Source organism: Megascapheus bottae, chromosome 7, assembly GCF_031878675.1.
Source record: "Megascapheus bottae isolate mThoBot1 chromosome 7, mThoBot2.hap1, whole genome shotgun sequence".
Taxonomy (NCBI): Eukaryota; Metazoa; Chordata; class Mammalia; order Rodentia; family Geomyidae; genus Megascapheus; species Megascapheus bottae.
This window is the reverse complement of record NC_143515.1, coordinates 22,743,440-22,756,540: the sequence shown is the minus strand read 5'-3', so window position 1 is coordinate 22,756,540 and position 13,101 is coordinate 22,743,440. Positions and strand designations below refer to the sequence as shown.

At 41.1% G+C, this 13,101-nt stretch overlaps 1 protein-coding gene across 4 annotated transcripts in view; it reads left to right on the top strand.

Moving 5' to 3' along the window:
* The window catches only part of Kdm3a (lysine demethylase 3A), a 49,107-nt gene extending 36,578 nt beyond the window's left edge, over nucleotides 1-12,529 (top strand). For all 4 annotated transcript variants that reach the window (XM_090336545.1, XM_090336547.1, XM_090336544.1 and 1 more), the window contains 10 exons: nucleotides 1,275-1,447; nucleotides 1,728-1,964; nucleotides 3,324-3,495; nucleotides 4,572-4,659; nucleotides 5,987-6,117; nucleotides 9,079-9,198; nucleotides 9,310-9,449; nucleotides 10,518-10,694; nucleotides 10,771-10,905; nucleotides 11,846-12,529. In XM_090336545.1, coding sequence (XP_090192671.1) covers nucleotides 1,275-1,447; nucleotides 1,728-1,964; nucleotides 3,324-3,495; nucleotides 4,572-4,659; nucleotides 5,987-6,117; nucleotides 9,079-9,198; nucleotides 9,310-9,449; nucleotides 10,518-10,694; nucleotides 10,771-10,905; nucleotides 11,846-11,926 — 1,454 coding nt within the window. In that variant the 3' untranslated portion in view covers nucleotides 11,927-12,529. The remainder of the gene's footprint in view (nucleotides 1-1,274; nucleotides 1,448-1,727; nucleotides 1,965-3,323; nucleotides 3,496-4,571; nucleotides 4,660-5,986; nucleotides 6,118-9,078; nucleotides 9,199-9,309; nucleotides 9,450-10,517; nucleotides 10,695-10,770; nucleotides 10,906-11,845) is intronic.
* The last annotated feature ends 572 nt before the right edge of the window (nucleotides 12,530-13,101 follow it).

Genomic DNA, 13,101 nt, shown 5'->3' with positions numbered 1-13,101 from the left:
TTGGAGGAGGGCTGGGAGTGTGGCTTGGTGGTAGAGTGCTTGCCTAGCATACGTGAAGCCCTGGATTCCATTCCTCAGTACTACTTAAATAGAAAAAGCCTCAAGTGGTGCTGTGGCACAAGTGGCAGAATGCTAGCCTTGAGCAAAAGAAAAGTTGGAGGAAACTCATGTGATAAGCAGTATTATTATTTTTTTTTAATTTTTTGCCAGTCCTAGTGCTTGAACTCAGGGCCTGACCTTTGTCCTTGGGCTTTCTCAAGGCTAAAAGCTCTACCACTTGAGCCACAGCACCACTTTCAGCTTTTCTAGGTATATGGCGCCAAGGAATCAAACCTGGGTTTTCTGGCAAGCAGGCAAGCACTCTACCATTAGGCCAAACTCCCGGCACTGCTATTTATTATTTTTATAAAAACATTGGAATTGGGCTACTGGTATAGTCTAGGGATTAAGCTCAAGGCCATGGAATCTTTTCTGATACTCACCCGGCATAGCTGCAGTTGACATTTCTCATAAGACTATTTTGCATAAAGCAACAAAATACAAGTATGAAAACAAAGGAAGATAGGCTCAATGGTTTCCCTCATTTGTCATAATCAGTAGAAACTTTGGTCTCTCCTAGCAGAGATTTGCAATAGAGCAAAACCTTGATACATAAGGCCATATAGTATGATGCTAAATGAAAGGACCTCTACAATATAGAAACAAAAGTCATATAATGAGTAATTGTTGTCCTTAATATACTGTTATCTCTCATCTCTTTTGGTATCCGTTGATTATCTCATATTGTTACAGTATCTTATTTTGTTATCTGATATATTGGATATACTTGTATTTGGTTATTTGAAATTGAATAGGGAAGGGGGGAAAACAGGATGGGGGGTGGGGGGAGGGAAATGGGGACCAAGACATGAGAAAGGGTATCAATGTATGTGAATTAATGTACCTTCTATCTGGCAAATATAATGTAACCCTTCTATTAATTACAATAAAAAATATATGAAAAAAAGAAAAAACCAAAAAGAAAAAAGAAAAATGCCAATGAAAACCCACCCATATGGCTAATGTAAGTTAATAAAAATAACAGAATGCTATTTACCATCATTTCATCTGGATGTTGAATTTTTTTTAGAACATCGATTAGAAATCCTCTAAATAGTATCAGTATTCCTTTGTTTTCTTGTTTCTAGAAAATGAAAGCCATGTTTAAAAGATAACTAATGAATGTATTCTTCGAGAATGCTATTAAATCTGGATTTTTTTTTGTTTTGTTTCAGAAAAGCAACCAACAATGCCAATATTAAAGAATGAAATAAAATGCCTTCCATCCCTCCCTCCTCTGAACAAGTCCAGCACCGCCCTTCACACCTTTAATAACACAATTTTGACACCTGTTAGTAACAATAATTCTGGATTTCTCCGCAATCTCTTGAATTCCTCTACAGGAAAGGTATGTACTTGTAAAGTTGAGAAGCAGGAAAGGAACATTTAATAAGTTGAAGTGTAGGGGGAAGAACTTGTTTTGTTTACCTCTGTGGAGACAAGTCTCCCTGGCTTACAGCAGTGGAACTCACTGTTCCTTACACCTTTCCTTACTCTCTTTTCTGTACCCAAAGGAGAATGGGAATTGCCTCATTGGACTCCCTATCCTTCCACTATCAGAATGGTATTTGGTTTTTTTGGTGCTAAGGAATGGTATATTTAATAGTTGTGTTCTTCCCCAAATTCAGACAGAGAATGGACTCAAGAATACACCAAAAATCCTTGATGACATCTTTGCCTCTTTGGTGCAAAACAAGACTTCCTCTGATTTACCTAAGAGGCCTCAAGGACTGACCATCAAGCCTAGCATTCTGGGCTTTGACACTCCTCATTACTGGCTGTGTGATAATCGCTTGCTGTGTTTACAAGATCCCAACAACAAGAGCAACTGGAATGTATTTAGGGAGTGCTGGAAACAAGGGCAGGTAATAAAGGCCTCTGTTTCCCTGATCCTACTTCTTTTATGTTTATGGTAGACCTAATTCGAGTAGGGGCTGTCTCACTTTGTGCAGTCAACTTACTTTTTCCTGCTAGAATCTTGAATGCTTCAGTTAACTATCCTTACCTTGTTATTTTGTTTTCCCCTCTCTTTTTCCCTACAGGGGATTGACCTCAGGCCTCATTTGTCATAGACAAGCTTTCATCACTTGAGTCATGACTCCAGGTCTTTAGTTTGGCTGGCCATAGAATATAATCCTGTCTGCCCCCACAACTAGCTCTTACTACAAGCCATCAGGCCTTGTTCCCCCTCCCCCCCAATGAGACACAGGCTTAGTGAGTCAAGTTTAGTGGACATTAACAGGGGAAGTGGAAATATGACTAAGAGGCAGATGGGACTTTAGAGGATTAGACAAAACAGTTTGAAAACAAAACCATGCTTCTTTCCTAAATAAAAGCCTGTGCTGACGGCAGTTGTAGGTGGGTTAGAGCCATGTGATATCAGTCTGTATGTTCTCTCCCCCAAGGTACCTACTTTAAAAGCAGTGTTAAGTCTTAAGTTGTAGTTGGTTTGTTTAGGAGATGCATAGCTGTGCTGCTTTCATTTTGTTTGCTTTCTGGATCTTTGGATTTTCTTTTTAGCCAAGTAGTAGCCTCACTAAAAGAACACCTTGCTTTTGGACAAACATTTGGGGCAAATGTCAGACAGAAAAAAATGTGTTTGAACAACAACAAAACTTGGGTTTTTTTGTTTTTTGTTTTTTCCCTACGTTACTGAGGTTTGCTAATTGACTCAAACGTTTAGAGGTTGGGAAAGTGAACCGGGAGGTATTGTGCATTGTAAAATGCAGTGTGTAACTCTTATTTCCATAAAAATTACTGAAGTTGTTTTCAGCATTGATTTGTCAGTGCAGCACCTCACCACTTAGCCACACTCTTACCCTTTGCTACCTTGTTATAAGCAGGCTATTTAACATAAAACCCAGGTTTCCTGGTCAGTCAAGTCTTGGCAACTTCAGATCCATATTGCAGCTCAGCAGTGGTGGGCTGGAGGCCCATGGCAGTGCACTTCTGAAGGACATCCCTGCGTGACACAGGACTTTGGTGTTCTGAAATGGGATCTAAGTCAGTAGATCCTTCCTAGCAGAAGCTTAGTAGCGTAGTTTGAGACCAGAATGTGTAATACATGAATAGAGAGGATTCCAGCTGCTTTGAAAGCCATTGTGTTGTCAGCTGAGATTGAAAACCAGCTACCTGGAAACAGACCAGCAGCTGCTTAAAAACTGCCTTGCCTGTGGCCTAAACAGAGCTGGAGATAGAGACTAGTTTTCTTCCTTTCTTTGTAGCCAGTGATGGTGTCAGGAGTACATCATAAACTGAACATTGAACTTTGGAAACCTGAATCCTTCCGGAAAGAGTTTGGTGAGCAGGAAGTGGACCTAGTTAATTGTAGGACCAATGAAATCATCACTGGAGCCACAGTGGGAGACTTCTGGGATGGATTCGAAGATGTTCCCAGTACGTATGAAAGATGTTTCAAGGGGGGTGAAATATGAGATAGTGTCTGTTTTTCCTCTTTTGATCTTCCTAGTCTTCGAAGTTATAGAGTTCATAGTGCAAAGAAAAGTTGACTAAATGTAGAGATACCATCCAGAAAATAGAGGTCCCCAGCCCATCCTTAACTCTCAACAGAAGAGGAGATAGTCTAAATCTCTGAGCAAAACCAAGTCGTTTCTATTTCATGCTGGCCTCAGAAAATGAGATTTAAACCCCTGTGGGTTCTGTTGATCGAAATGTGATGCTTTAGTTAGCTGGGAGCTGCGTGGTGCTCCTGAAACCCTGAGCAAGAGGAGCAGATGGGCCTAAAGGAATGGCTGGATTTCAAGGGACAAGCAATTCAAAGAAGATCTATACAAATGTGACCCTAATACACCTTAATTTGGGGTCTCTAATTGTCTGTCTTCAGGGTACACATTAATTTGCTATAGGAATAAAAGGGTTAGTAATTGGCACTTGGGATATTTTTAAAATAGAATTTCTGTACTACTAAGTGGGTTTGAACTTTTTTTTTTTGCCAGTCCTGGGCTTGAGCTCAGGGCCTGAGCACTGTCCTTGGACTTTCTCAAGGCCAGAGCTCTACCACTTGAGCCTCAGCACCACTTTCGGCTTTTTTCTATGTATGTGGTACCGAGGAATCGAACCCGGGTCTTCGTGAATGCTAGGCAAGCACTTTAACCACTAGGCCAAACTGCCGGCCACTTTTTCTTTTCTTTTTTTTTTTTTGCCAGTCCTGGGCTTGAGCTCAGGGCCTGAGCACTATCCTTTGGACTTTCTCAAGGCTAGAACTCTACCACTTGAGCCTCAGCACCACTTCCAGCTTTTTCTATATATATGGTACCAAGGAATCGAACCCGGGTCTTCGTGCTTGCTAGGCAAGCACTTTAACCACTAGGCCAAGTTCCTGGCCCCATGAACTTTTTCTATAGAAAAATTGTCTCCATTGTTGAAACATAAAAATGTTAATTTGGGGTGTGGGTATGGGTGTGTTTCTGAATTACAAATAGTTAATGTAACCTGGATGCTATACCTTTCAGATCGTTTGAAAAATGACAAAGAACCAATGGTATTGAAACTTAAGGACTGGCCACCAGGAGAAGATTTTAGAGATATGATGCCTTCCAGGTAGGATTATAAAGATAGACGTGATTCTGTTTTCATTTAGTAGGCTAAATCTTCTTTGAGGCAGTAAGAAAATCATTTAGGATATCAAACTTACATGGTTTTACTGATATTTTTATTTATTGCCTATAACTTTTGGAAACAGGTTTAGGGTTTTTTGTTTGCCTGTTTGTTTGCTTTCCATTTTGTTTTTTTTTGGCCAGTCCTGAGCTTGAGCCCAGGGCCTGAGCACTGTCCATGGACTTTCTCAAGGCTAAAGCTCTACCACCTGAGTGTCAGCACCACTTCTGGCTTTTTTTTTTCCCCTATGTATGTGGTTCTGAGGAATCAAACCCAGGTCTTCGTGTATGCTAGGTAGTACTCTACCACTAGGCCAAACTCCTGGCCCTGCTTTCCTTTTTTAATGTCTGTACTGGTACTTGAACTCAGGGCCTTGTAATCTACTTGGCTTTTCATTTATGGCTGGCACTTATACCATTTGAGCCACGTTTCTTGTCCTAGGTTTTTAGTTGGAGATTGAGTCTGAAGGATTTGTCTGATCTGAGATCTTAGATCTCAACCTCATGCTTAGCCAAGGTTATAGATGTGAGCCACTGGTGTCTGGCAGGAGATGTTTTTAAATGAGATAAAGCCAGTGAGTTGTAGATTTGGCTTGACTAATGGAGGAAATCCCCCTCCAGAGAAGAGGCTGATGTAATCTTGCAGCCAGTTTATAGTTAGTTGTGGGGAAAAGCTAGTCAAGTCTATTCTAACTAGACATCTGGATTTGGAGTTCCATTGAGCTTGAAACCATGAAAAGGAGCTTCACACCTAATGAATAGTATCTTTGAGTGTTCTAACAGGCAGAAGTGATAAGTTCTGATTTGATCTGATAAGGCCAGTACTGGGGCTTAACCTGGGGTCTGGGTACTTGTCCCTGAGCTTTTTTGCTCAAGGATAGTGCTCTGCCACTTGAGCCGCAACACCACTTTTGGCTTTAAAGTGGTTAACTGGAGGTAAAAGTCTCACAGACCTTACTGCCTAGCTGATTTCCAACTGTGATCCTTAAGTCTCAGCTTCCTTAGTAGCTAGGATATACAGGTATGAGTTGCTGGTGCTTGGCTGCGCAAATACTTTGTCTAAGATTTGAACACATTTGTGAGATGTAGGAGAGAGAGAAAAATGTCTTTGTTCATGATTGCTGTAATTCTAGTCTTAAATATATTAACAATCGCTATATTCAGCTTAATGATGACGGATACTATTTGTTTTGGTATTGAAGGAGCAAAAACAAATCATATAATAACTGAGAAAAACAAGCTTATTTTGAACATTTTTGGCTTTCTCCTAGATTTGATGATCTGATGGCTAACATTCCACTGCCTGAGTACACAAGGAGAGATGGCAAACTAAACTTGGCCTCTAGGCTGCCAAACTACTTTGTTCGGCCAGATCTGGGTCCCAAGATGTATAATGCTTATGGTAAGAAGGAACAGCCAATTTTTTGAAATTATAGTAGAAATAAAACAAGGTGTTTGGAAAATTCATTTTAGGGGAGGAGAAAATAGCTAATATCTAACACATCAAGTATTTGCTTATATAGTTAATACCTTCTGTTCCTTGGTCATGTGTTTTTTTCATAACTGCAGGTATAAGGCATATGCAGGTTTATCTCTTGCAGAATCTTCATGTTGCTTAAATGAATCCTAAGGTGATCTTGTACTTTGGACCATCCTTTTAAGCCTCCTGTTCAGTTTCATTATAAAAATAATCTTTAAGCTGGTGCAGTGGCTCATGCCTGTAATCCTAGCTACTCTTGGAGGCTGAGATCTGAGGATCAAGGTTCTAAGCCAGCCCAGGCACAAAAGACCATGAGACTCTTATCTCCAATTAATCACTAGAAAATGGGAAGTGAGGCTGTGGCTCCAGGGTGGTAGCCTTGAGCTGAAGAGCTCAGGGACAGTGCCCAGGCCCAGAGTTCAAGCCCCATGACCCACACACACACACAAAAATAGTAATAATCTTCAAGGTAGAACTGGATTAAAGTTGGCTTTTTTGAAGATTGTCCTTCTAGTTGAAGTTCCAGTTCAAATTCTTGAGTGAATGTCACTTACTGTTTGGCTGTTTTTCCAGTCTTCTTGGAAACATTCTCCCTTCCATAATTACTTCCCTGTCAATTTCTATAGCTGGCCTCTTAGACCACCTTGCCCAAAGGAGAGAATTTATTGATGCCTTTGTTCTCTTGAGATTATTGGGGGAGAGGAACAGGCCCCCCCCACACACACACACACAGCAGGGGTTTATTGTAATACTTGGCATCAAAGCATTTTTCCATTAGTGTCATTCTTGAACACTATCAGATAGATAGGTGGCAGTATTACTCTGTCAAAGCTCTTCCACTGGCAAAACGGTTCCGGAATTCTCTTTCACTGTTACTGTTGCCTCATTTTAATGTCTGATGTATCAATATGCAATAATCTATGACTAATCAAATGGACTTGGGGCCATTGTTTTCCTTCCTCACGATGCATGAGTTGGGGCCATTGTTTTCCTTCCTCACGATGCATGAGTTCACTGTTTTGTGAACATTGATTAGGCAACCCAACTCTGTGCTGTCTCTTGCTCTTAGTCTTTACCACTGTCCTAAATTTGTGTTCATCCCTCCTTTATATTATCATTTTACCATTTATATTTGTTATCCTGTACAACATTTTCAGAGTTGAAGGGTTCGTTGGCAGTAATAGGGTTTAGACCTCAGGCCTTTCAAATGCATTTTACCATTTGAGCCATGCCACAGACTAAAATTTTCTGCTCTTGAGTTTAGTGAGTAGGATCAGATGTTTGTATATTCATTCATATTTATCCACATATAACTTTGATTTTATTTGTAGCATGTTAATTGCTTTCCTTGACTTTTAAAGTTTTTACTTATGGATATTGAAGATGTTAATGATGAAGTCTATCTAGTAAACAAACTTACACTCACACCCAGTACCGTTATCAACTTCTTGTTAGAATTACAATATTAGCTCTCATTAGCTCTTCCCTGAACCTTTACCATTTTAAAGCCTGTTTCTATATCCTGTGATTTTACCCAATTCCTATCTAATGCTTTTCCTGCTCCTGGGACTGATATTTCAGCAAGTTGGAAACAAATGTAATAAGACTTAACACTTCCAAAGCACCCTCTTCTAAGCATAGCTTCTCATGGCGCTGTTGGCAGCCCTCCTCGTGCTCACTAGCTCAGGGAGCACTGAATGTAGCCATTGGAGGTCTCAGCTTTTCCTGTATGGAAGTAGAAGGAGTCTAAGGTCTCCTTGAGCAGACCTTGGCTGATGCCTCTTGCCCTGAATATTCCTCAGCTGCCATAGCCAAAGCTCACCTGGTTAAGTTAAACATGTCCTTTCAGAAAATGGTAGCAAGAACGGGAATGTGGCTTAGTGGCAGAGTGCTTGCCTAACATGCATGAGGCCCTGGCTTTGATGCCTCAGTACCACATACACAGAAAAGGCAGAAGTATCGATGTGGCCCAAGTGGCAGAGTGCAAGCCTTGAGCAAAAGAAACTCGGGGACAATAGCCAGGCTGTTCAAGCCCCAGGGCTGGCAAAAAAATAAAAGCTACCTTTTAGAAGTCAGCTTTTACTATTAGAGAATTTTTGGTTCCAAGTATTTATACATACTCTCCTCCTACCCCCACCCCATTTTTCTTTTGCTAGCACATTGACAAAAGACTTTTTGAAAATACAATTTTATCCAGAATTTTTAAGCTGTTGTCAGCAGAATAATTTGTCAGAGACTTAATTTGTTGCCAGAAACAAGTTTTAATTCTACTCTCTCTCTCTCTCTCTCTCTTTTTTTTTTTTTGGTTGGTTGTGGGGCTTCAACTCTGGGCTTGGGTGTTATCCCTGAGCTCTTCAGCTCAAGGCCATTTTAGCCACAGTGCCACTTCTGGTTTTCTGGTAGTTAATTGGAGATAAGGACTTTAGTGCCTGGGCTGGCTTTGAACATTGATCCTCAGATCTTAGCCTCCTGAGTAGCTAGGGTTACAGGCCTGAGTCACCAGCATCCCATGTTTAATTCTTTATTTTTATAGTTAAATATTTGATAGGAATGTTTCAGTGTTGAAAAGATAAAATGTTTTTGTTTTTTTTTTTTTGCCGGTCCTAGGGCTTGAACTCAGGGCTTGGGCACTGTCCTTAGACACTTTTTGCTCAAGGCTAGTGTTCTGCCACTTGAGCCATAGCACTACTTCGGTTTTTTTGTGTATGTGGTTCCGGGGAATCAAACCCAGGGCAGGGCTTCATGCATGCTAGAAGAGCACGCTACCACTAGGCCATGCTCCGCCCAAATGATTTTTTTTTTTTAAAGTTTTGTATAATCAGAAAGAAAATTTGTGACGTAAGGCAGTGTTCAGTGACTTGATAAGACATTTTGGTTTTGCAGGATTAATCACTCCAGAAGATCGGAAATATGGAACAACCAATCTTCACTTGGATGTATCTGATGCAGCTAATGTCATGGTTTATGTGGGAATTCCGAAAGGACAGGGTGAACAGGAAGAAGGTAGGATGTCAATTACCTTGGTTCAGTCTCCAGTTTTCCCCCTACCCTCACTCACCAAAAAGTAGGCTAGGTACCTGGACTCTGACGTTTATTTGCTTTCTCTTGCCTTAGAAGTCCTTAGAACCATCCAAGACGGTGATTCTGATGAGCTTACGATAAAACGATTTATAGAAGGAAAGGAGAAGCCGGGAGCCCTCTGGCACATATATGCTGCTAAGGACACGGAGAAGATAAGAGAATTTCTTAAAAAGGTGTGATCCTGGGGCCGGGAGTTTGGCCTAGTGGTTAAAGTGCTTGCCTAGCATGCATGAAGACCCAGGTTCGATTCCTCGGTACCACATATATAGAAAAAAGCCGGAAGTGGTGCTGAGGCTCAAGTGGTGGAGCTCTAGCCTTGAGAAAGTCCAAGGACAGTGCTCAGGCCCTGAGCTCAAGCCCAGGACTGGCAAAAAAAAAAAAAAAAGGTGTGATCCTTGCTCTGCGGCATGTGAAAAGAATAACATTGTTCAGAACTGCTAGGTTCTGGCATGCAGATTGGGTAGGCTGTCAGTGGTTGCTAAGAAACAAGTATTTTAAAAGATTAGGGCTGTGCTTCTAAAGAAAAGGGGCTTTATCTTTTATGATTGTTTTATGTTATAGTGCATTTGGAGCTTTTTCCTAAATTCGTGTGGTGTTTGTTTTTACTGCCTTAAAAGCTGAGCACGTCAGAAGTTCATGTATCAGTCTTTGGCCCCAGTGTCTCCATGTTGTGAATGATTACTAAAGTTCTGTCACTGTCACTCTGGAAGAGCCCAAGCACTGCTATGTCCCTCACAGACGACTGGCAGGAGTTAGGATAGGCTGGCTGGTAGGTTGCTCAGCAAGGGCACTGCAAAGTAATTCTCGGTCATTGTAACTTCTGAACGTGAGTGCTGAGGCCGTTGTTTGCACCCAGGTCTCGCTCACTACCACTTCTCCCTCGTGGGGCTTGGATGTGAACACTCCTTCCCCGCTGCATCGCCACGAAGTAGGTCTTTAACATGCAGTGTTAGAATCGACATCACGACTCCAGAAAATTGGCTGCTTACCTCTGCCCATCTGCAACCAGCCTCGAGATTATTCAGTGAGAGCAGGTCTTTAAAACTGGGAACCAGTCAGTTTACCCAAGGATCCTGGGTTTTATCGTTTGTCAGTGTCCTTGAGTACTCCTCTGCTAACAGGGACTCTTCAGTTGACAAAGACCCAACATGACTGATCACCAGCACTGTTCAGTGGGGAAAATGCTTATCTCGACTCTTAGTACATTGCTCAGTTGCTTGCTATTTTGAATGTGTTTCTAGGTTTCAGAAGAACAAGGTCAAGAAAACCCAGCGGACCACGATCCTATTCATGACCAAAGCTGGTATTTAGACCGATCGCTAAGAAAGCGTCTTCATCAAGAATATGGAGTTCAAGGCTGGGCTATTGTACAGTTTCTTGGGGATGTGGTTTTTATCCCAGCAGGAGCTCCACATCAGGTAACAATTATTCCATTCCTTGCTTACTACTGTGACCTTTTGAGGTTGTGAACAGATGTGGCATGGTGTTTTTCAGGTTCATAACTTGTATAGCTGTATCAAAGTGGCTGAAGACTTTGTGTCTCCAGAGCATGTTAAACACTGCTTCTGGCTTACTCAGGAATTCCGTTATCTGTCACAGACTCACACCAACCATGAAGACAAATTGCAGGTAAAAATAGCATTGTTGCCTCTGGCTTTATGGCCCATAAAGTCCTTAGAACTGTCCAGGGTGGAGATTCTTAAGAGCTCACAATGAAATAATTTATCTGAAGTTACAGTAAGTTCCATACACATTAGGCCCAAGAGCTGGGTGTGGAGGCCAGAGCAGGAGGATCCATCACAAGCTCTAGACCAGCTTGGCTAGTGTAATGAGATCTCATATTACCCCCTCTCCACTCCCCCCTCCCCCCCAAACAATATTTAGTTCTACTGTCTACGTAAGTGAAGGAAGAGCAACCCTAGAGGAAATTCACCCTGGCCTGTGTACAAAGAGCAAGGCTAAAAACTGAGCAGTGTATTCACCTCTGACCTCTACCTCAGCCAGCAGCCAGGAGTCTTGAAACCAGGATGCTTGCAAGAGCTTTAGTGCTGCAGTTTCTCATGGATTGTAAATAGAGCAAAAAACTGGAACCTCTGGTTCTAAAAGCTTTCAGGTCAGACATGGTGGCCTGCATTATAGTCCCACTTGCGTGGAAATCCCAGGAAGAATCAATGGCAGCTGTAAGTAAAAGTGTAAATGACCAGAGGTGTAGCTCAAGTGATAGTAGAAACCCCACCAAACTCATCAGGCTACATGGCACCAAATGGACATGACATACTTATCTGAAGAAGCTGAGCTACGTGGAGAGATGGTCATTATTTTTAGTGTACATTATGTAAAAGTTGAACTGCATAACTTGAGGGTAGGGATGGGGTGGGATGGGGAAAGACATAGCTCAAGATGCATTGTCCTCAAACCTGACCTCAGGAATTGAAGCCCCTTTGTAGAACTACTTTATAATTCTGACAAAATGTGGAGATGTGCGGGTAATTGGTGGTAAGGATATTTTTGTGACAGATTTTTTTTTTAATTGAATGGTAAATGGTCACTTTTTCTTTCATTCTTGTAGGTGAAAAATGTTATCTACCATGCAGTAAAGGATGCAGTTGCTATGCTGAAAGCCAGTGAATCTGGTTTTAGCAAACCTTAATCCCTCCCTGCACATTGGAAATGAATCACTGGCAGCTGTTCAAACTCTTCAGGCAGGATTCCTGTGGACTTTGAGATTTCATGTTACCTCATCTTCTTTTTTAAAACTGTACCCGACTTGTGAGGGTCTTCTGTCTAATGTATATTTCTAGTGTTTACAGACACTAAGTGTGTATATGTAGGAATTATTACAGACCATGCATCCTTATACTGTGACTTCTCACCTAGTGCAGATCTTACTACGTTGTAAAACAAAACCTCTTACCAGCTCTGAACAAATACCTGCAGTTATAACCCAGCTGTTTGGACAGCTTAATCAAATGGGTTTCTAACTTAGGAATTACTGCACAGTTAATTTGGGTTTTACCTTAATTTGTCTCTGTCTGAGCACCCTGCCCCACCTGTTAGGGTCCAGAACAGCAGAGGAGGAAGTAACAGCTAACGATGCAGTTCTTATTGTATTGCATAGGACTGGCATTATACAAAAGTCAACTACTGTACAATTCTTGGGGTTAACCATCTTTAGTTAAATGGAATTTTAATTTAAATGGAGCTTTGCTAATTTTAAGTGTTAAGCATTTTGCATTAAAATATTCATATAATATTTTGGCTTGATTCCTAATTATGAGACATTTTATTACTTGAGGTGTTTTTATTCTTAAAATTCATTTCATAAAGAGCCAGGGCATGGTTTTCATAGTCTGCTTTAGTGGTAATGACAGGAATGTTGAGATCAAGTAGCCTGTGAGTGGAGTAGGGGGCCAGGAGAACCCGTCTACTGCCGCAGCCACCCTGCAACCAAAACGCAATAGATGAACTTTTTAATTCTCTGAAGTGTCTTTGAAACTCCCTTATTGAGTCTTGGATCTTGAGTTGCACTCTTGCTTAGGAACTCATACAAAAGTGTCTAGAGAACACACCTGAATGTCTGGAGCAAACAAAATTTATTTTCCCTGTTCATATTTTATAGACATGAAACGTTCTCAGACTGCTGCAAATCACAGGTCAAAAGCTGTTCATTTTATACCCACACGAAAGTGATACTTGTCCTGACTTTGGGCTTTATCTTGAGAATACAAGCCCCATTTCACATTTGAAACCAAATTCAAATATCTCACTAATAGAAATTCAGGAGAAACATTTCAATAAATGTAGGAGTAGCTTTTTATAAAGTTT